This window comes from Phyllobates terribilis, unplaced genomic scaffold (genome assembly GCF_046119375.1).
Source record: "Phyllobates terribilis strain yellow unplaced genomic scaffold, ASM4611937v1 Scaffold_1__5_contigs__length_1240528914, whole genome shotgun sequence".
Taxonomy (NCBI): domain Eukaryota; kingdom Metazoa; phylum Chordata; class Amphibia; order Anura; family Dendrobatidae; genus Phyllobates; species Phyllobates terribilis.
This window is the reverse complement of record NW_027362761.1, coordinates 765098288-765121799: the sequence shown is the minus strand read 5'-3', so window position 1 is coordinate 765121799 and position 23512 is coordinate 765098288. Positions and strand designations below refer to the sequence as shown.

Below are 23512 nucleotides of genomic sequence, written 5' to 3'. Positions count from 1 at the left end.
CTGACAGTTGTCAGTATGATGCCACAGCAGTGACAGGTGACCCGGCGGTAAGTAGCTTACCGCGGGTCATAGGCGCTGGCTGATGGTACTACTACCACTATCAGCTGGCGCCTCCTGCCATAGGAAACAGCGGGCACAGGCGCCGCTGGATGGGAGCAGTAAAATAAAAATAAAATAATAAAACAACCTCATCCTTACCTTTCCGACGCAGTCCAAATATCGAGGGTCCCACGAAGATTCCATGAACAGAGCAGCCACACTGTGTGTGACCGCTCTGTTCATTCTGTTCAAGGGCTTCAGCTGGAATGGGCGTGATTGTAAGTATGGTTTAATTTAGAATATTAAAGGAATACTGTCTTTATTTCAAATAAAATATTTTATTCTGGGTGTGGGTGTTTTATTTTCCATTTTACTTACACTATGGGGTAAGTAATGGGGGCATCTTATAGACACCTCTCCATTACTAACCTGGGCTTGATGTTAGCTGGCATTATAAGCTGACATCAACCCCAGCCCTATTACCCCACTGCCACCGCTACAGGGCAGTGGGAAGAGCGAGGCTAAGTGCCAGAATTGGGAATATTCATGGCCCCTTCCTAGGCTATTAATATCAGCCCCCAGCTGTCTGCATAGCCTTTGCTAGCTGTTAAAATAGGGGGCCCCACGTCATTTTTTTTGGGGGGGGGTCCCCCATTTTAATAGCCAGTTAAGGCTATGTATACAGCTGGGGACTGATATTAGTAGCCTGGGAAGCTCCATGGGTATTACCCCCTTCCCAGGCTAAAAACATCCACGCCATTTTTTTTCCAGAAATGTACTAATTTTTTAATAAATCACATGAACTGTAAGGTACACACACAAAGCATTGATTATATCTATCACATATTTATATCTATCTGTATACCTATCTATTATCTATATATCTAGCTATCCATGTAGCTATCTATCTATCTATTATCTATTTATCTATCTATCCATATATCTATTTATTATCTGTTGACCTATCTAGTTATCTAAGATAGATAATAGATAGATATATGGATAAATAGATATATGGATATATAGATAGATAATAGATCGATAGATAGATAGATATACTGATAGATAATAGATACATAGATAGATACATACATGGATAAATAGATTTATAGATAGATACATAATAGTTAGATATATGGATATATAGATATATTGATAGATAATAGTTAGATATGTGGATATATAGATATATTGATAGATAATAGATATATATGGATAGATAGATAATAGTTAGATATATGGATATATTAATAGATATTAGATATATGGATAGATAGATAAATAGATTAATAGATATATGGATAGATAGATATATACACATGTGGTCAAAATTGTTGGTACCCCTCGTTTAATGAAAGAAAAACCCACAATGGTCACAGAAATAACTTGAATCTGACAAAAGTAATAATAAATTCAAAATCTTTGAAAAAGAACAAATGAAAGTCAGACATTCCTTTTCAACTCTGCTTCCACAGAATTTAAAAAAAAATTAAACTCATGAAATAGGCCTGGACAGAAATGATGGTACTCTTAACTTAATAACCTTTTGAGGCAATCACTGCAATCAAACGATTCCTGTAACTGTCAATGAGACTTCTGAACCTCTTGACAGGTATTTTGGCCCACTCCTCATGAGCAAACTGCTCCAGTTGTCTCGTGTTTGAAGGTTGCCTTTTCCAGATGACATGTTTCAGCTCTTTCCAAAGATGCTCAATGGGCTTTAGATCAGGGCTCATAGAAGGCCACTTCAGAACAGTCCAATGTTTTACTCTTAGCCATTCTTGGGTGTTTTTAGCTGTGTGTTTTGGGTCATTATCCTGTTGCAAGACCCATGACCTGCGACTGAGACCAAGCTTTCTGACACTGGGCAGCACATTTCTCTCTAGAATCCCTTGATAGTCTTGAGATTTCATTGTAACCTGCACAGATTCAAGACACCCTGTGCCTGATGCAGCAAAGCAGCCCCAGAACATAACAGAGCCTGCTCCATGTTTCACAGTAGGGACAGTGTTCTCTTCTTGATATGCTTCTGTTTTCCGTCTGTGAACAGAGAGCTGATGTGCCGTGCCAAAAACTTCCATTTTTGTCTCATCTGTCCATAGGACATTCTCCCAGAAACTTTGTGGCTTGTCAACATGTAGTTTGGCAAATTCCAGTCTGGCTTTTTTGTGATTTTTTTTCAACAATGGTGTTCTCCTTGGTCGTCTCTCATGAAGTCCACTTTGGATCAAACAGCGACGGATGGTGCGATCTGACACTGATGTTCCTTGAGCTTGAAGTTCACCTTTAATCTCTTTAGAAGTTTTCCTGGGCTCTTTTGTTACCATTCATATTATCCGTCTCTTTGATTTGTCATCAATTTTCCTCCTGCGGCCATGTCCAGGGAGGTTGGCTACAGTCCCATGGATCTTAAATTTCTGAATAATATGTGCAACTGTAGTCACAGGAACATCAAGCTGCTTGGAGATGGTCTTATAACCTTTACCTTTAACATGCTTGTCTATAATTTGCTTTCTAATTTCCTGAGACAACTCTTTCCTTTGCTTCCTCTGGTCCATGTTGAGTGTGGCACACCATGTCACCAAACAGCACAGTGAGTATCTGTAGCCCTATATACAGGCCCACTGACTGATTATAAGATTGTAGACACCTGTGATGGTAATTAGTAGACACAACTTGATTTAACATGTCCCTTTTGTCACATTATTTTCAGGGGTACCATCATTTCTGTCCAGGCCTATTTCATGAGTTTAATTTTTTTTTTAATTCTGTGGAAGCAGGGTTGAAAAGCAATGTCTGACTTTCATTTGTTCATTGTCATAGATTTTTAATTTATTATTACTTTTGTCAGATTCAAGCTATTTATGTGTCCCACTTTTCAGTTTTAAATTTGTTAAAAAAGTTTATAATATCCAATAAATTTCGTTCCACTTCACGATTGTGTCCCACTTGTTGTTGATTCTTCCCCAAAAAATTTGAATTTTATATCTTTATGTTTGAAGCCAGAAATGTGGCAAAAGGAAGAAAAGTTCAAGGGGGCCAAATACTTTCACAATGTACTGTATATTGATAGATAATAGATATATGGATGAATAGATTAATAGATATATGGATAGATAGATAGATAGATAGATAGATAGATAATAGATATATGGATAGATAAATACAGTAGATTAATAGATACATGGATAGATACAGGCCCGTCGTCAGCACCCGGCGCACCCGGGCAAGTGTCGGGGCCCTGGGCAGGCAGAGGGCCCACTCACCGTTGGGCAACCCGGCGCGCTATGGTACCCGCTGGAGAGCGGTGCCAGCACCCGCATAACCCACCCATTCTCCCCAGCCACTTGCTCAGTGCCCCGGCACAATACTTACCTCTCCCCATGCCTCCACAGCAGGTCCTGTATCTTCCGCGGCTGCTGAAGATGACATCTGTCCACCGCGCCCTCTCCTGAGCAGTCACAGCGCAGAGCGGGAAGACGGCAACGTGAGTATTGATTTTTTTTTTTTATGTATGGAGGCATGGGGCATTATATGAGGGGAGTGACATCCTGCATGGGGCATTATATGGGTGGTGACATCCTGCAAAGGTCATAATATGAGGTGGGGGGGTGACATCCTGCATGGGGCATTATATGGGGGGGTGACATCCTGCATGGGGCATTAAATGAGGGGGGGTGACATCCTGCATGGGGCATTATATGTGGGGGTGACATCCTGCATGGGGCATTATATTATGGGGGGCGGGTGACATCCTGCATGGGGCATTATATGAGGGGGGTGACATCCTGCATGGGGCATTATATGGGGGGGTGATATCCTGCATGGGGCATTATATGAGAGGGGGTGACATCCTGCATGGGACATTATATGGAGGGAACAGCCTGCATGGAGCATTATGTGGGGAGGGGAACAGCCTGCATGGGGCATTATGTGGGGGGAACAGCCTGCATGGGGCCTTATGTGGGGGGAACAGCCTGCATGGGGCCTTATGAGGGGGGCACAGCCTGCATGGGGCATTATGTGGGGGGCACAGCCTGCATGGGGCATTATGTGGGGGCACAGCCTGCATGGGGCATTATGTGGGGGCACAGCCTTCATGGGGCATTATGTGGGGAGCACAGCCTTCATGGGGCATTATGTGGGGGGCACAGTCTGCATGGGGCATTATGTGGGGGCACAGTCTGCATGGGGCATTATGTGGGGACACAGCCTGCATGGAGCATTATATGGGGGCCAGTATCCTGTATGGAGCGTTATATGGGGGCCAATATCCTGTATGGAGCGTTATATGGGGGTCAGTATCCTGTATGGAGCGTTATAAGGGGGCCAGTAGCCTGTATGGAGCGTTATATGGGGGCCAGTATGCTCTATGGAGCATTTTATGGGGCCAGTATTCTGTATGGAGCGTTATATGGGGACCAGTATTCTGTATGGAGCGTTATATGGGGCCCATAATACTGTATGGAGGACTATACTGTCCGGTCTGCACTGTGCGCTACGAGGATTTACCGGTTTCTGAGCTATTGTAGAATTTACAATAGATATCGCTCATGTAATGTAAGAAGTGAAATCTTTGGCCTTGTACTATATACACCCATATATATGCCCCCTGAGGAAGTACGGAAACATGTGTCGGGGCTTTCCCTGACACTGTTGGTTATCTCCTACCTCTTACTAAGTATGTCTTATTTAGCCTTACCCATGTGATACTTGCATCTCTGTGTGTTGTAGGATATGACTTATGATTGTCTGAATTGACCTTATATAGGTCATATGATCAATGTTACCCTGAGTTTACCTACACACTTTTTGCTGTGATTAATGGATTGTATTGGTTGGACTATGTGACTTTATTTATTGTAGGCTTGGTTTAAGTCTGATACCAACTGTGTCTCTATCTACCCTCTGTTGCCTCACCTACCCATGTTATGTCTGATAATATATAGAACTTATACAATGTGTGTCTTTTTAAATATATTTAATAAAGTATCAAATCTTTTTTAGTCATCACATTGTGTCTTAACTGTGTTGTATTCTGGGGTATTTGAAACACTTATGGTCTTTCCTTTTTTGCTCAACTAATATCTAGTGGTATGCCCCTCATTATCTATGAGGTTTTGTTCTCCATTGTCATTTTTTTGTGCTATAAGAAACAGTTTATGTCCTGTGTGATGGCCGGCAGCCAACCAGGGACGTCCGCCGCCATCGAGGAGCTGATTAAGCAACTGGTGCAGGCTAACCTCCAGCAGCACCAACAGTAGCAGCAGCAGCTGTGGCAACAGCAGCAGCTGGCACAGCAGCAGCAGTGGCAACAGCAGCAGCAGATGCAACAACTACAGAACAAGCAGCAGTTGGAGCTCCTGGCCGAGGTGATCCGTGGCAGGGCAACTGCCCCACCCCCTACTCCAGGTGATGACTCTCATGTGAAGAAGACGGTAAGGAGAGCACTGCAAAAGATGACCCCGGGTGATGATGTCGAGGTGTTCCTGACGGTCTTTGAGAGGGTGGCAAAGCGGGAGAAGTTGCCTCCAGAGCAGTGGGCGGAGGTTTTGGCACCATATTTAACAGGGGAGCCGCAGAAGGCCTATTATGACCTGGCCTTACAGGACGCAAAAGAGTACGCTAAATTAAAAACTGAGATCTTGGCGCGCTTGGGAGTGACTCTGACTGTCAGGGCGCAACGGGTGCACCACTTGGCCTATTGCAGTGACAAACCTCCCCGGTCCCAAATGTTCGACCTCCTACACCTGGTCCAAAAGTGGTTGCAACTTGAATCTTCCTCCCCAGCACAGATGGTGGAAAGGGTTGTTATAGACAGGTTCATACACTCTCTTCCGAGGTCGGGGCTATCCTGGGTTGCCCAGGGAGATCCCCATAATGCCGATTACTTGGTGGGGTTGGTGGAAATGTACCAGGCGGTTGAGAGTTCCTTGAGGAAACAAGGGGTCGTAGCGTCTCCATACTGGGGTTCCCAAAAGGGGGAGGACACCCAAAAGAGGGGAGCTAGAGCCACACCTGGGGGGCATCCTAGAGCTCAGGAGGGGTCTGAGTTGCTGCCCAAGGTCCCGCCCCATAACATAGTGTATTAGAGATGTCATACCCCAGGTCACATAGCCACCCGTTGCCCCATGACCAACGAGATAATGGACTGCAGCGCAGGACGGTGCTGCTCGTACTTTGCATATCCTGCCTGCAGTGCTGTCCCTCAACCAGGCGAGGGACCGCAGGCATGCCTCGTGTCGGTGAATGGAGTGCAAGTGACTACTCTGCTAGACTCGGGGAGTCTGGTAACCCTAGTGCGGGCCACAGTTCCTCATCATCGGGTTCCGGGGGAAAAAGGTCGGCGTCCGTTGTATCCATGGGGATGCTAAGGACTACCCTGTGGCCCGAGTGGTCATAGACACAAACTGTGGTGCTATGTCCCATGAGGTAGGTGTAGTCAAGGACCTGTTGCACCCTGTTATAATAGGGCAGGACTTTGCCTTGTTTTGGGACTTGTGGGAGAACAGGAGGAAGACAAGTTGTCCGGACAACAACCAGGTCACTCATGAAGAAACCTCATCACAGCCCGCTGCCAACTGGTTTCCTTTCTGTGTGCTGGTTGGGGATGAGGATGAGGCAGCATCCCCGGAGGTCAACCTCCCTGAACTGGAGGAGTCCAGAGGAAACTTTGGAACCGCCTAGCTCAGGGACTTACCCCTAAAAGGGGCGTTTGATAATGTGTCTGTTCTTAATGCTGTTGCTCAAGAGCCGGGAGCTGACACCCGATATCTGCATTTTGCCGTAAATGGGGAGTTGTTATATCGGGTCACCAAGCTCAGAGGGGAGGTTCTCGAGCAGTTACTAGTGCCAGGGCCGTATAGACGCAAGGTGTTAGATATGGCCCAAGCACATGTCTTAGGTGGTCATCTGGGGGTAGAAAAAACCCAAGAAAGGATCCTCCAGAGGTTCTACTGGCCCGGGTGTCACCAAGAGATAGTGAATTATTGCAGGTCGTGTCCCACCTGTCAGCTGACCTCCCCAGTGGCTTACTTCCGTAGCCCTTTAGTGCCTCTACCTGTCATTGAGATCCCATTTGAACGCATCGCAATGGATCTAGTGGGACCCCTGGTCAAGTCCGCCAGAGGACATCAGTACATCCTGGTGGTACTGGACTATGCTACGCGGTATCCGGAGGCCGTGCCCCTACGAAACTTCTCCTCCAAGTGTATAGCCCGGGAGTTAGTCCATATCTTTTCTAGGACGGGGTTGCCTAAAGAGATTCTAACCGACCAAGAAACTCTGTTTATGTCAAAGGTGATGAGGGAGTTGTGCAAGATCCTGCAAATTACACAACTAAGGATCTCAGTTTACCACCCGCAGACAAATGGCTTGGTGGAGCGGTTCAATAAAACCTTGAAGGCCATGTTGAAGGAGGTCGTAGAGAAAGACGGCCGGTACTGGGACTGCCTACTGCCATACCTTCTGTTCTCCATCCGAGAAGTCCCACAGGCCTCTACTGGGTTCTCCCCTTTCGAGCTGTTGTATGAACGACACCCCCGTGGACTCCTAGACGTAGCAAAGGAGACCCGGGAGGCTGAGTCTACACCCTACAGGAGTGTAATTGAACATGTGGCACAGATGCAAGAGAGGATTGCATAAGTAATGTCCATTGTGAAAGAACATCTCCTCAAAGCGCAAGAGGCACAGTTGAGGGTGTACAATAGGTCGGCGAGGGTGAGACACTTCAACCCTGAAGATTGTGTACTTGTGCTGGTGCCTACAGTGGAGAGCAAATTCCTGGCCAAGTCGCAGGGTCCCTATGAAGTAGTGGAAAAGGTTGGTGTTGTCAATTAGAAAATTCACCAACCAGGGAGGAGAAAGCCCTACCAGCTGTACCACGTCAAATTAATCAAGCCATGGTGAGATAGGTGTTAGAACCCTCCTGTTAGTTTTTTCTATTTTGCTGGTCACATGACTTTTTGCCTATTTAATCCAGCTCCGCCCTCCTGGCCTTGCTGGACTTCAGTGTTACATTTACTCTTAAACTAGCCAGGTGCCTTGTACCTTACTCTGTAGTTTGCTTGGTCTTTTGACCACTAGTACTTCTGTTTGTTTGTTTGTCTTTGCTCTGCTACAATTTCTGCTAGGAGGTGTCCAACTATATCCCAGTCCTTAGTTCTTGTAGGGACCCCTCCCTTATATCTATAGGTCTGCGTTCAGATTAGCTGAGGACTTAGGCGGGTGTGTTCACAAGGAACAGGTCCCCCGCTGCATCGTAGGGAATCAGCTTAGTCCTATTGTAGGGACAGTTTTCCTACCTTTCCTTAGTGTTTGTAGCAGTTCATAACAGTAAGTCCAGCCAAAAAATAAAACACTCTAAGGAAAGAAATCCTGATTTCAGCATGGTGTCGGTTCAGGAGTTGGTTCAACGCCTGCAGGGACTGTCTTTGGAGGTGGCCGAGCTCCAGCAACACGTGAGTAGCTGTCCTGGAGCGCATTTTGTCGAACCAAAGGTAGGACTGCCAGATTTTTTTATGGTAAACGGCAAGATTTTTTTTCCTTTAAAAACGCTTGTTTATTATATTTTCGTTTAAGACCCAGATCCTCGGGGAATGAATCACAGCGCATTGGGTTTATAATGTCCCTTTTGCGCAAAGAACCACAGTGATGGGCCTTTTCTCTACAACCTAATGATCCGTGTTTTAGATCTGTGGAAGATTTTTTTTCTGCTATGGGGTTGTTGTATGATGATCCTGATCGAGTCTCATCTGCTGAAACTGAATTAAGACGTTTGAAGCAGGGATCAGGTGATGTGGAAAATTATTGTATATACTTCAGAAGATGGTTGGCTGAAGTGGAATGGAATGACTCAGCATTAAAATGTTTGTTTCTTGATGGTCTAGGTGAAAGGGTTAAGGATCTGCTGATTGCCTTCCCAAAACCTGGAACCTTGCAGGAGGCAATGCAATTAGCCATACGTGTGGACAGGAGACTGCGTGCTAGGAGTAATGAAGAGAAATCTACTGCTATGGCAGCTCCTAGTTTTCAGAGGGTCTGTTCGGAGGGTGGAGAACCGATGGAGATTGGGGCGATGTCACCCCACTCTCAGGAAAAAGACTGCAGGTTTGCTAAAGGATTGTGTTTTTATTGCGGTAAATCTGACCACTTTATTAAGAACTGTGTGCTTCGTTTGAACAAAGAAAAAAAACAAGAGGTCAGTTACGCCCGCATAGCTTGTTTAAACTCAAAAGGAGTATTTCTTTCTGGAAGCACCTCATTCCAGGAGGAGTTGATTGAATTTCGGGTATTTGTGGATTGTGGTTCTACACTCAATGTGATTGATGAGGGTTTTTTGGAAAAAATTAAATTAGAATCCAAACTTTTGTCATCTCCTATTTCTGTGGTTGCTGTTGATGGCTCTCCCTTGAAAGGTATTACTCACAAGGTTTTTGAATTTCCCCTGACCATTAATGGTATCCACCAAGAGAATTTGGATTTGGCGGTATTAAATAATTTGCCTGCTCCAGTGGTTTTGGGGTTACCTTGGTTAAAATTGCACAATCCTGTACTGGACTGGTCTACCAATGAAATTAAGTCTTGGAGTCCTAAGTGTTATGATAGATGTTGCAACGGTCGCATTGCTGCTGTGGAAAGAGGGGAATTAACTATACCTATTCAGGATTTTTGGAAAGTTTTTTCTGAGGAGGAGTCGCAAGTTTTGCCTCCTCATAGGGACTATGATTGTACTATTGAGTTTGTCCCTGGAGCAACTCTTCCCAAGAGTCGCTTATTTAATCTTACTATCCCTGAAAGAAAGGCCTTGGAGGAATACATACAGACAAGCTTGGCCGCCGGTCACATTAGACCTTCTAAGTCACCTGTGGCTGTTGGATTCTTTTTGGTAAAAAAAAAGGACGGCGGTTTACGTCAATGTCTGGACTTTTGCGAAATTAATAAAATTACAGTACGCAATTCCTACCCACTGCCATTAATTCCTGACTTGTTCAACCAGTTAGTGGGGGCCAAGTGGTTCTCTAAGATTGATCTCCGGAGGGCATACAATTTGTTACGTATGAAGGAAGGTGATGAGTGGAAAACTGCTTTTAACACTCCAGTGGGTCATTTTGAGAATCTGGTTATGCCCTTTGGTCTTACCAACGCACCAGCGTTTTTTCAGAACCTTATTAATGACATCCTGAGACCGTTGATCGGTAAGAATGTGGTGGTGTATTTGGATGACATTTTGATTTTTGCGCCGGATCTGGAGTCTCATTGGCAGAGCGTACGTGAGGTATTGCAGTTGTTAAGTGACAATTCACTTTTTGCTAAGCTGGAGAAATGTGAGTTCGCTGTGCAGAGAATTAGTTTTTTGGGCTACATTATCTCCAGCGAGGGCTTTGAGATGGACCCGGTGAAGGTTCAGGCGGTTCAGGAATGGCCTAGGCCTATTGGTTTGAAACCAATACCGAGATTTTTGGGCTTTGCCAATTATTACAGAAAATTCATTAAGAATTTTTCTATAATTGTTAAGCCGCTGACCGATCTCACCAGGAAAGGTGCGAATACGGTCCAGTGGACTACTGAGGCCATTGAAGCTTTTGTGTATCTCAAGGAGAGATTCAGTTCTGCCCCCATCCTTATGCAGCCTGATGAGACCAAGCCTTTTTTGGTCGAGGTTGATGCTTCTTCGGTGGGGGTCGGTGCTGTTTTGTCTCAGGAAAACAAGGATGGAGTACATCCCTGTGCTTTTTTTTCAAAAAAAATTTCTGAGACCGAACTTAATTACGATGTCGGTAATCGGGAATTGCTGGCGATTAAACTCGCATTTGAACATTGGCGTCATCTCTTGGAAGGTGCTAAATTTCCCATTCAGGTTTTTACTGATCATAAGAATCTGATCTATCTTGATGCTGCCAAGCGCTTGAATGCCCGTCAAGCTAGGTGGGCACTGTTTTCTTCGCGGTTTAATTTTTCTGTTACTTACATTCCAGGTACCAAGAATGTAAAAGCTGATGCTTTATCTCGCAGTTTTTCTCCCATGGTTGGTACCGAGGAGGAGGAGAGCATTTTACAGTAAGGTGTTGTGATAGCAGCATTGGACTCCGTTTTGGAAGAAGGGATTCTGAAAGCCCAGGAGGATGCCCCATCTAACACTCCCCATGGGAGGTTGTTTGTGCCTAGGAACTTTAGGAGAGATTTGTTTGTGGAGTTTCATGGGTCTCGGTTGGCAGGTCATCCAGGAATTTCGGAGACTAAGAGACTTGTAGGTCACAGTTTTTGGTGGCCTGGGTGGCAGAAGGAAGTCATTAAGTGGGTGCGTCAATGTACTGTGTGTGCTAGATCGAAGTCTTCACATGCTCCTGCTGCGGGGTTGCTTTGCCCTCTGGAGGTTCCTAGTGCTCCTTGGACGCATCTTGCTATGGATTTTATTACTGACCTTCCTGCCTCTGAGGGTTTCACTGTTATCTGGGTGGTCGTGGACCGTTTTAGCAAGATGTGTCACTTGGTTCCCTTCATCAAACTGCCCTGCGCCAAGACACTCGCTAAGGCTTTTGTTAAAGAAATTGTCAGGCTCCATGGCGTTCCTACCGACATTGTTTCCGATAGGGGACCTCAGTTCGTGGCTCGTTTTTGGCGTGCCTTTTGTGACAGGTTGGGAGTCCATTTGTCATTTTCATCTGGTTATCATCCTGAGTCTAATGGACAGACAGAAAGAAAGAACCAGGATGTTGAACAGTTTTTGCGTTGTTTTGTGGCTGACAATCAAGAGGGGTGGTCTGAGTTTCTGCCACTGGCTGAATTTGCTCTTAACAACCATACATCCTCTTCTGCTGGGTGTTCTCCTTTTTTTTGTTGTACTGGGAGACATCCGTCGTTTGGGTCATTCTCCAAATTGGTATCGGCTGTGCAGGAGGAGGAGAATTTTTCCGGTGATTTGGAGAGAGTTTGGACTGATGTACGTCGTAACCTTCAAGAGGCTAACAAAAAATCCAAGAGGTACTTTGACAGGAAACGTCAAGAGGTTTTGTTTACTGTTGGTGACAAGGTTTGGTTGTCCTCTAGGAATCTGCAGTTGAGGATTCCTTCTAAGAAATTGGGCCCGAAGTTTGTGGGTCCGTTTAAGGTGCTTCAGGTAGTTAACCAATCTGCTGTTAGGTTGGAGGTTCCTACCTCCTGGAACATTAATCCGGTGTTTCAAGTTTCCTTATTGAAAAAAGCTGATGTTTCTGATAGGGACGCCACTGTCTCTGTTCCTCCGGTGGAGGAAGACGGTGAATATGAAATTTCTCGCATTCTTAATTCTAGATGGCTTAGAGGGAGATTGCAGTATCTCGTCGCTTGGAAAGGTTTCGGTCCCGAGGATAACTCCTGGGTAAGGGCGGATGATGTCTCTGCTCCTAGACTTGTCAGAGCGTTTCACAGGAGGTTTCCTGATAGACCTGGGCCTGGAGGATCCGGAGGATCCTCATAGAAGAGGGGGTACTGTTAGAACCCTCCTGTTAGTTTTTTCTATTTTGCTGGTCACATGACTTTTTGCCTATTTAATCCAGCTCCGCCCTCCTGGCCTTGCTGCACTTCAGTGTTACATTTACTCTTAAGCTAGCCAGGTGCCTTGTACCTTACTCTGTAGTTTGCTTGGTCTTTTGACCACTAGTACTTCTGTTTGTTTGTTTGTCTTTGCTCTGCTACAATTTCTGCTAGGAGGTGTCCAACTATATCCCAGTCCTTAGTTCTTCTAGGGACCCCTCCCTTATATCTATAGGTCTGCGTTCAGACTAGCTGAGGACTTAGGAGGGTCTGTTCACAAGGAACAGGTCCCCCGCTGCATCGCAGGGAATCAGCTTAGTCCTATTGTAGGGACAGTTTTCCTATCTTTCCTTAGTGTTTGTAGCAGTTCATAATAATAGGAAGCCCATGGAAACTCTGTGTTTGGTGGCGAAGTCTGAAGCTGATGTGGAAAAGGTCAAGGTGGCTAAGTCGCTCTCACGTGCCCAAAAGCAACAGTGCCGAGAGTTGCTGCAGCAGAACAGGGACCTGTTCTCCGAACTACCAGGTTTTACCCAGATCATAGAGCATGAGGTCCTTACAGAACTTCATGTCCGGGTAAACCTGAAGCCGTATCGGATTCCCGAAGCCCGCCGAGAGGTAATCTTGAAAGAAGTAAAGCGGATGCTAAGTCTGGGAGTCATTGAAGAATCCAAGAGTGTCTGGTCCAGTCCCATAGTCATAGTGCCGAAACCAGATGGAGAATGGCGGTTTTGCAATGACTATAGGAAACTGAATGAGGTCTCTAAGTTCGATTCATACCCAATGCCCAGGGTAGATGAACTAATTGAAAGGCTAGGGCCGGCCAGGTACATTACCACCCTGGACCTCACAAAAGGGTATTGGCAGATCCCTATGGCCCAAGATGCCAAGGAGAAGACAGCCTTTTCAACTCCAGATGGGTGTTTTCAGTAGACCAAGATGCCGTTTGGGTTGCAAGGAGCTCCAGCTACCTTCCAGAGAGCTATGGACCGGATTCTAGCTCCCCACAAGAAGTATGCAACGGCCTACCTGGATGATATCGTGATCTACAGCCAGGATTGGGGAAGCCATCTTAATAAAGTCCAGGCAATATTCGATGCTCTGCGGAAGGCGGGGTTTTCGATCAACCCGAAGAAATGTGCCATAGGCATGGAGGAAGCCAGATATTTGGGCTATGTCGTAGGCAGAGGCGTGATAAAGCCCCAAATAAATAAAACTGAAGCAATCCAGGGCTGGACACAACCTCTCTCAAAAAAAACAGGTCAGAGCCTTCCTGGGCATCGTGGGCTACTACCACCGGTTCATTCCTAACTTCGCCATGATAGCCGCCCCTTTGACAGACCTCCTTAAAGGGACAAAGTTGGCTATGGCTAAGTGGTCTCCAGAAGCTGAGATGGCTTTCCAGGAGCTGAAGCAGGCTCTGTGTATACAGCCAGTGCTGGTGGAGCCGGATTTCTCAAAGGCGTTTGTGGTCCAGACGGACGCGTCAGATGTTGGACTGGGGGCTGTCCTATCACAAGAGGTGAATGGGGAGGAGCACCCGATAATGTATTTAAGCCGGAAGCTGACATCTTGTGAGAAAAATTACTCCATAGTGGAGAAGGAATGTTTGGCCATCAAATGGGCGTTGGACACCCTGAAATACTACCTCTCAGGCAGAAAGTTCAGGCTGGTGTCAGACCATGCCCCACTAAGGTGGATGAGGGAGAAGAAGGGGAACAATGCTCGAGTGACGAAGGGGTTCCTAGCCCTCCAGGAATTTAGCTTCCATGTAGAGCATAGGCCTGGGAAACTGCATGGCAATGCTGAAGGTCCACTGTATGTTAGCAGAAGATGCCAAGCCCACCGGCTATGGGCAGAGGGAGAGTATGTAAAATGGCAACTGGACATGTCCTTGAGGGGAGATATGTATCGCTGAGGTTGGCAACTTCAGTGATGTAAAACCAGAAAAGCATACTCCAGCACAAGTAGTGCTGAGAAGTTAATTAGGTGTATCAGGGTTGGTTTTTTTGAGCAGTCATAAGAGATGGGGGGGATTGGCTGCTCACATATCCCCACCCCCCAGGGTGTGTGTATAAAATGAAGACCAAGTGTCTCATTCATTGTCTGTGGTTGGAGGTGTGGAAACTTCGGCTGCGTTCACACATTGCGTATTTTCGCGCGCTTTTTTGCGCGCGCTTTTTGAAAATACGCAATGTGCTTCGTGTCTGCCAGCAAAGTGAATGGGAAATTCACTTTGCCGTTCAAACATTGTGTAATTTTACGCAGCGGGAAAGCGCAGCTGCGTAAAGAATTGGCATGTCAATTCTTTACGCAGCTGCGTCCTGCGCTTTCTCTCTATTGTGCCCATTATAAGCGATGGAATTACGCAGCGGTGTTCACACACTGCGTAATTCCATCGCTTTTTTATGGAGGCGCAGGATGGATACTCACCTATCCGATGTCAGTGGAGAGGCGTCCGGTCCGGTCCCGCGCTTCCAGCATCTGCCGGTGAGCCGATCAGCTGTTAGCTAACCGGCTTGAAACCGGCCGGTCAGCTGATTACAAGCCGGTCAGCTGACAGTCTGCTGATCGCTTCACGGCAGATGCTGCAAGCGCGGGACGGAGCAGACGCGTCTCTCATCCATCGGGTAGGTGAGTATCCATAGTCTGTACATACACTGCTAGGGACACACACACGACACATAGACACACAGGACACATAGACACAGAACAGTACACACACGACACACAGACACAGACATTACACATGTCACCCTTCATTTTCACACTGCGTTTTTTGCTGCACTTTTTTACGCAGTGTGTGAATGGAGGTGCTTTTTTTACCTGCTTAAAAAAACGCAGGTAAAAAAAGCAGGAAAATACGCAGCGTAAAAAAACGCAGGGAAATACGCAATGTGTGAACGCAGCCTTCCAGAGTGTTTTGCCAAAAGGACACTGACCGTGACCGTGTGAACCCGCCATATTGTATGGACTGTTTGTTTTCTGTTTTTGTTACACTGTGCCAGACAAGGCCTTTCTTTTGTTTACTCCTGAAAGTGCGGTTTATGCAGCATAATAAACCTGCCTTGGACATTTTAGAGAGACAGTGTCCCGTGCCTACGTCTAACGTGGCTGAAGTGAGTAGAAAACCCTACAGAAGGGAAAAGGCAGAGTACACAAGTAATGGCCATGAACATACACAGATACTAAGTTAATGATTATGTAAAAAACATGAATGGGATGACTATGCTGAAAAGGCATGTAATGCAAATAAGAATATAAGAAACAAGGGGGAGGGGAGTAATACTCTCTGGGTCCACAAGGTGAAACTATTTGACAAAAAATGAGCAATAAGAAATGCAGATTGACCTCAATTACTTAGGCAATACAGGGATCCAAGAGGTAACATTTCTCCTTGCGGAGAGTGACATGTCAAGCCTAACATGCCAAGGTGAAGAGACTTTTAAGCCTTGCAATGCTCCTCTGGGAAGTATGCGAATTGTCTCCTCAGAGAGGAAGAGGACCAGAACTCTAGTGCCACCAATCCTAAAAGGCAATACACACCCACAAATAATAAGACACTGTTTCTGTAAAGAAAATGACATCAGAGTAACCTGGTGGTGCAGAGCAATAAGTGTGGCGCCCACCCCAAATAACAGTCGATAATTGCTACATGTATTTTGTACGCGCCTCACATATTTGCTCTTGCAGAGAACTGTGTGGTACAACTATGCATTATAGTATAATGTGTCAAATAATTATATTATACACAAGAGCTCTTTGACTGAAGTCATTCTCACTGCTCTGACACATACAATATCTTTAAATGTTTTAAAATACATGTGGAAAAGCACCATGCAATTCAAGCATTTTTATCTGCTTTTTTTTTCAAGTGTTTTTGGTGACAGTTTTCACTTGGTAAATACTTTTTGATCAAAAACAAGCCATACGTGGAGAAACACACATTTTATTAAAAAAAAAATCGCTACAGACCTCAAAAAGCAACAAAAACAAAATGCTGCAATTATGATAGACTTTAAAAAAGACTCCTCAGTGTCCATCCAGATCTCACAATGCTCAGTACAAGCTGCAGCTCTCAGTCAGGCAGGATGGTCTGAGACTGAATACATTTGGACTCATGAGCTCTCTTACTCTTTAGCTGGACTCAATAAAGGGCTCATTTTAATATCAGAATAATACTGGTGTCCCAACACCGATTTTCAAAGTAATTATACTAGCCTCATCGGGTCCAAGAAGGATAATCAATAATGTATGCAGCTTTTATTCTGACATCTGATAACAGATCTTATTAAAGAGGTACAAATCAGCATGTAAATTTCAATATTCTGTGTGCTTTGTGTGAAAGGATTATACAAAGCAAAAATTATTGAATTTATAAAAATGTAACATAATTTTCACTAGAGACATGCACATATTGTGATACACATACAGCTCTAACACAGTATTTGCCCCGCTGCAGAGACAAGTAAAGAAGTGACTGTTGAGATCAAGTGTGAGTAACGGAGGGTCAAATAAGCCACATAACATACAAATTATGGCTTTTAGAATAAATCATTATGGGGATCTATACAATATTAGGGCAGGTTAGGTGTAAATAAACTATAAAATTAACTAGTCTATATAGTCAGACATTTCTACCTCGTCTAACAAATCAAAAATAAATCACTTGTCTGAAGATGATTTGGATATTGTAAATGTCCATGAAATGAATTTACCTTTGCCATTCCAAGCATTACCAGAATAGCAGGTCAGCTGATTTTCCTTCTGATTTGTTAAAACAAAGTGTAAGGCTATGTTCACACACGTTGGGTTTTGCAGCGTATTTTGCTGCAGATTTTTAGGTAATTTTCAGCTGCGTTTTGCAGTACCAGCAAAGTCTATGAGAAACCAGAATTCTTTGTTCACACATGTTGTATTTTTTTGCTGCGTATTTTGTGACTTGGTTGTGTTTTTGGAAAATAGAGCATGTCACTTCTTTCAGCATTTTTGCTGCGTATTTGCAGAGTTTTTTTTACCCATATGAAGTAATGAGTGGTCAAAAAAACGCAGCAAAAACGCAGCAAAAATGCACCAATACCTGTGTTTTTAACGCAGCTGTTTTCCTGCCAGAGAAAAGTTAGCAGCAGATTTGTTGCAGAAAAAAGCACAACGTGTGTGACTATAGCTTAAGTCAAACTTGACATCTCATGGGACTGTACATTTGATCTACTTAGCCTGATCACATCAGCAAGTTCCCCAAGTTCTCCTTCTTTATCTAATCATGTGTGCCAGTCAGATGAGCAATGCCAACAGTGTCCTTCGGTTACTCACCTCGTTGCCCTCCAAATAAGTAACATGCACATTAAGGCTGCATTCAGACACAGCAGTTATGCTGCAGCTTTTAAAGGGGTTTTAAAATACCATTTCACTCCCTTTGATATGTCCTAACAATCAGTTTTCTAATATACTAATATAGATGTGAGCGCATGTCTGTGTGGGTCATATATTCCTCGGTTGTCATGCAGGCTCTGCTACTTCCGATCTGGAAGCAGGAATCAGAAGAAATGAGAAGAGCACATCATTGTTGGGGTCGGGGCTACTTTTCAATGAGTGACAGCAGTCTGAGCATGCATGCTCAGATTACAGACTTCACTCTCCTCTGCATGGAACCTGCCAAAGCTTTGGAGTGCCCTGCCTTCAGCTGACAAGCAATGCTTGTTATTAGAAAGCATATCAAATGGCTTGTTTACTGATGGGGCTGGCGATTCAAAGCAAAAAAAAGATCTAAGCAGAGGAGAGTGAAGCCCGCTCATGTGTGGTGCAGACTGACTCTGCTGATGCTTTGGAGCACCGGTCCTTCAGCTAAAAAGCCCTGTGATAAGCTTTCTAATGATGAGCAGCACATCACAGTGCTTTTCAGCTGAAGGGACAGCGCTCCAAAGCATCAGCAGTCAGATCATTCTTCACTGTCCACTTCTGCTTGAATCCTTCTGATGCTTTGAAGCACCTGACCCATCAGTTGACAATCAGTTGATGTAATATGCTTTCCAATAACAAGCAGTGCTTGTCAGCTGAAGGGCTGGCACTCCAAAGCTTAGTCAGGATCCAAGCAGGCAGGCCCGGCCTCAACACCCAGCGCACCGGGCAAGTGCGCGCTATGGGACCCGTGAGCGGTGCGGTGCCGGTGCCAGCGCCCGCCACCCCCGCCTGCTAAGGGCCCCGGCAGCCGGCGGCACAATATTTACCTCTCCCCGTGCCTCCGCAGCAGCTCCGATGTCTTCCACGTCCTCTGACTGTGACGTCTCAGGTCAGAGGGTGCGGTGACGTCTTTCCACAGTGCCCCCTGCTGAGCCGTCACAGAGTGGGAAGATGCCAGTGCGGGTGAGGAGTCCGGAGCAGCAGCAGCAGGTGAGAAGTGAGGTGAGTATTTGATTTTTTTTTTTCTTTATGTATGGACGCATGGGGCATTATATGATGGGGGGGTGATGACATCCTGCATGGGGCATTGTATGGGGGGAAGTGACATTCTGCATGGGGCATTATATGGGGGAAGTGACATCCTGCATGGGGGCGGGGAATTCTAAGGGGGGGAGTGACATCGTGCATGGGGCATTATGTGGGTGGGGAGTGACATCCTGCATGGGGCATTATATGGAGGGGGGAGTGGCATCCTGCATGGGGCATTATATTGGGGGGGGGGGGTTTTTCTTACCCTGCGGCAAGAGTCCATTAAATCAATCCATTTTATGTCTAATTAAAATAGTTTTAATCAAAAAGAGTAAGGATATTATCCACCAATAAAACATTTGATGGCAAACCCAGTGTGGTCAACCATGGGTCCCATATAGCATCACATTTTATTCACTTGAGTGCATATAGCCAATGTTCCCGAGCTTTGTCTCCATTATTATAATTACCAACCCATTGTAGCATTCATACTGGTTGTCATGTGGACATAACCTGTCTAAGATACTAAAATTATATTAACAATGCATGCAAATTCTGTCTCTGCAGCCTCCAATGTCCAATGCTCGCAGACAAGTCATAATAGAGGCTTTCCATAAAATGGATAAGACAGGCGATGGAAAAATCACTATTGAAGACCTAAAAGGAGTCTACAACCCAAAATTTCACCAGAAGTATAAGAACGGAGAGTGGAATGAGAGACAAGTGTTCCAACATTTCTTGGAGAACTTTGATTCACCCAATAATAAGGATGGACAGGTATGTCTGGTGGATAAACCACTGTAGAAATTTGCATAGATACAAGACAGGAGTCACTACAAATTTTCTTTTGTTCTCAGGTGACAGAAGAAGAATTCCTGAATTATTACAGTGGGGTCAGTGCCTCCATAGACAGTGACGCATACTTTGTGGTGATGATGAAGAATGAATGGAAAATTTAATATATGTGTTTCCTACTATTGCATTAAGGTGCACCTACCACATATATATACATTATATGCCACCAACAAAATTATTTCTAGCAAAGTGGATTACATCATCCCATTATTTTACATGAAGAGGCATTGTACTGAAAATGTGTTTTCCAAATTTTAACAAGCCTAATTCAATGGATGATTTTGTCATACATAACACATTCTACACGTAACATATGTATATTCTGACATTGCTCTATGCAGCATTAGAAGTAAAATAAAATAAAAATATCTAATTTAGAGGGGTATTCTGACAATGGTATATCACAAGAAAATGCCATGATTTACTGAGTTAATTTTCTGCATTCACACCAAAATTCAGAATAAAGAAGCAGGAGTGCTAGTATATTGCTGCAGTACTTATCTGCAAGATGGACCATCTAGTCTCCCACTATGCAGGTAATTACTTGGTCTTGTTAGTTATCATTATTTGTTGGGTTGGTAATTACTTAGTCCTCTTCATTCTCATAAATGACGATTGTTTGGCAATTACTTTATCCTCTTCATTCTCATGAATGGTGATGACTTGGCAATTACTTTATCCTCTTCATTCTCATAAATGACGATGGTTTGGCAATTACTTTATCCTCTTCATTCTCATAAATGACGATGGTTTGGCAATTACTTTGTCCTCTTCATTCTCATGAATGGCGATGGCTTGGCAATTACTTTATCCTCTTCATTCTCATGAATGGCGATGACTTGGCAATTACTTTGTCCTCTTCATTCTCATGAATGGCGATGGCTTGGCAATTACTTTGTCCTCTTCATTCTCATGAATAGCGATGGCTTGGCAATTACTTTATCCTCTTCATTCTCATGAATGGCGATGACTTGGCAATTACTTTATCCTCTTCATTCTCATGAATGGCGATGACTTGGCAATTACTTTATCCTCTTCATTCTCATGAATGGCGATGGCTTGGCAATTACTTTATCCTCTTCATTCTCATGAATGGCGATGGCTTGGCAATTACTTTATCCTCTTCATTCTTATGAATGGCGATGACTTGGCAATTACTTTATCCTCTTCATTCTCATGAATGGCGATGGCTTGGCAATTACTTTATCCTCTTCATTCTCATGAATGGCGATGGCTTGGCAATTACTTTATCCTCTTCATTCTTATGAATGGCGATGACTTGGCAATTACTTTATCCTCTTCATTCTCATGAATGGCGATGGCTTGGCAATTACTTTGTCCTCTTCATTCTCATGATTGGAGAGGGCGGACAATTACTTAGTCTTCTATCCTCATGATTGGTGAGGGTAGGCAATTACTTTTTCCTCTTAGTTCTTATGATTGGCAGTGTGGGGGTCTCAAAGATCATTTTATGGCATATTCTAGTAAATATTAAAAGGTAGAAAACTCCTTTAATACTCTTTTAATGTTCCTGGATAAAAATTCTTGACTCTGGACAATTATACAAATAAGCCAAACGCTTCTTTCTCTCTCCTGCATGGAAGAAGTGAGTAACAAGAATATGCCCAATGCTAAAGATAACAGCTGGATAAGTAGCTTTTTACATGGGATGTCCTAGTGACAAAAGCTATTTTTTTGCCAGTCTATGAAGTTCAACCTGTTGTTAACTGTAAAGGCTCTTTTGGCTATGAGGAAAGTTAGAGGACTACATATGACCAGCCTGCTTTCTAGCCAAGCACTTAGATGCTGTAGAACAGAGGTTATAGATGATATACTTACATATACTTTATATGCATATGTAGCATGGATAATAATAAGTCACACAAATAAACTTGAATTTGTCAATGTAATCATTTTGCATCATCCTTTACTTGAAAGTTAGGTAAGAAACAATTTAAAATCAATGATGGTAAAGAGAATCTGTCAGTTACACATATAGTTTACATGTATGACCTATGATTACTGGTACTAATCTGCTCTCTTATTAGCTGAAATGACAAAAAAAACATATTGTGCAGTTTGGTTAAAAGAAAATCACTGGAAAGAACTCAGCACTACACCAGCACTGCAGACCCTTTATTCTTAGGTTTCGTGCTCGCTCACACAAGCGTATAACTCGGACGAATGCAATCGAATAAAAAAAGGGATTGCACTCGGACCAATGTTATGCAATGAGACAGTGCAGATCTGCGTTGTTTTTTTCAGCTGTATTCATCGTGATAAAAAAAAGTGCAGTATGTTGCAATTTCACTCAGAAATGGATGGGTGCGTGAGAAAAATCGGATGTCATGCGAACTATCAGAGTGGCATCCGATTTTTACGGATACATTGCAATTCTGTAACATGGGAATCTGTAGATGGTCCTGTACATGGTTAACAGCTGCTGAGTAAAAAAAAGACTGCACGCCGATAACAAGTAAGAAAAAATCCTCCCACTTTTATGGATGAAATTCAGACCGATTTTTTTTTTTTATACACTTGTGTGACCTTAGCTTTAATGTGGTTCTCAGAGGTAGTACCCTCACTGGTCATAAAGTGATGTTATATACTGTTCTATAAAATGGGTATACTCCTTTAAATTTGCAGTCACACCTGGCCTATCTGTCACAAGAGGAAATAGCAGTGCTTATTCTCAGTAACTGTTTAGTATCTCTGTACTCAGTGTCAGACTGGCCCAGTGAACCAAAGGATTCTCCGATGGGCCCATCCCCTTGCTTCTGTATGCTTGGGGCAGAGACACTTAGGCTGAAATCTGGAGCATCATTTAAAGTACTACTGGCATCTACATTGAGTTTTGTAGTACTACATTAATAAAATTCTCTGTGCTACCTTAACACCTCCTTCCTTCTCCCTCACACACACTTCTGTGTTCCTTGCTGTAAGGACAGATAGTGGAACTGGGTCTGCAAGCTGCAGCTACACTGAGTGGAGCCTTTTTACTTGCACTAAGCTGTAAAGTTTTTTTGTGTGTAAAGTGTGCATATTTATTGGGAATCTATGTTTTTTGTGTACATGTGTAAAATCTGCACTTGTACTTACATACACACACGTGGTCAAAATTGTTGGTACCCCTCGTTTACTGAAAGAAAAACCCACAATGGTCACAGAAATAACTTGAATCTGACAAAAGTAATAATAAATTAAAAATCTATGAAAATGAACAAATGAAAGTCAGACATTGCTTTTCAACCCTGCTTCCACAAATTTTTTAAATAAATTAAACTCATGAAATAAGCCTGGACAGAAATGATGATACTCTTAACTTAATATTTTGTTGAACAACCTTTTGAGGCAATCACTGCAATCAAAGGATTCCTGTAACTGTCAATGAGACTTCGGCATATCTCGACAGGTATTTTGGCCCACTCCTCATGAGCAAACTGCTCCAGTTGTCTAGTGTTTGAAGGTTGCCTTTTCCAGACGGCATGTTTCAGCTCTTTCCAAAGATGCTCAATAGGATTTAGGTCAGGGCTCATTGAAGACCACTTCAGAATAGTCCAATGTTTTCCTCTTAGCCATTCTTGGGTGTTTTTAGCTGTGTGTTCTGGGTCATTATCCTGTTGCAAGACCCATGACCCTGCGACTGAGACCAAGCTTTCTGACACTGGGCAGCACA

At 44.0% G+C, this 23512-nt stretch overlaps 1 protein-coding gene across 2 annotated transcripts in view; it reads left to right on the top strand.

Moving 5' to 3' along the window:
• Positions 1-20562, top strand: part of LOC141171086 (calcyphosin-like protein) — a 61045-nt gene extending 40483 nt beyond the window's left edge. The window contains exons 3-4 of one of the 2 annotated variants that reach the window (XM_073655194.1): positions 19549-19758; positions 19839-20562. In XM_073655194.1, the coding sequence (XP_073511295.1) occupies positions 19549-19758; positions 19839-19940 (312 nt within the window). In that variant the 3' untranslated portion in view covers positions 19941-20562. The remainder of the gene's footprint in view (positions 1-19548; positions 19759-19838) is intronic. The other variant, XM_073655193.1, reaches the window with a different exon arrangement.
• Positions 20563-23512: the final 2950 nt, after the last annotated feature.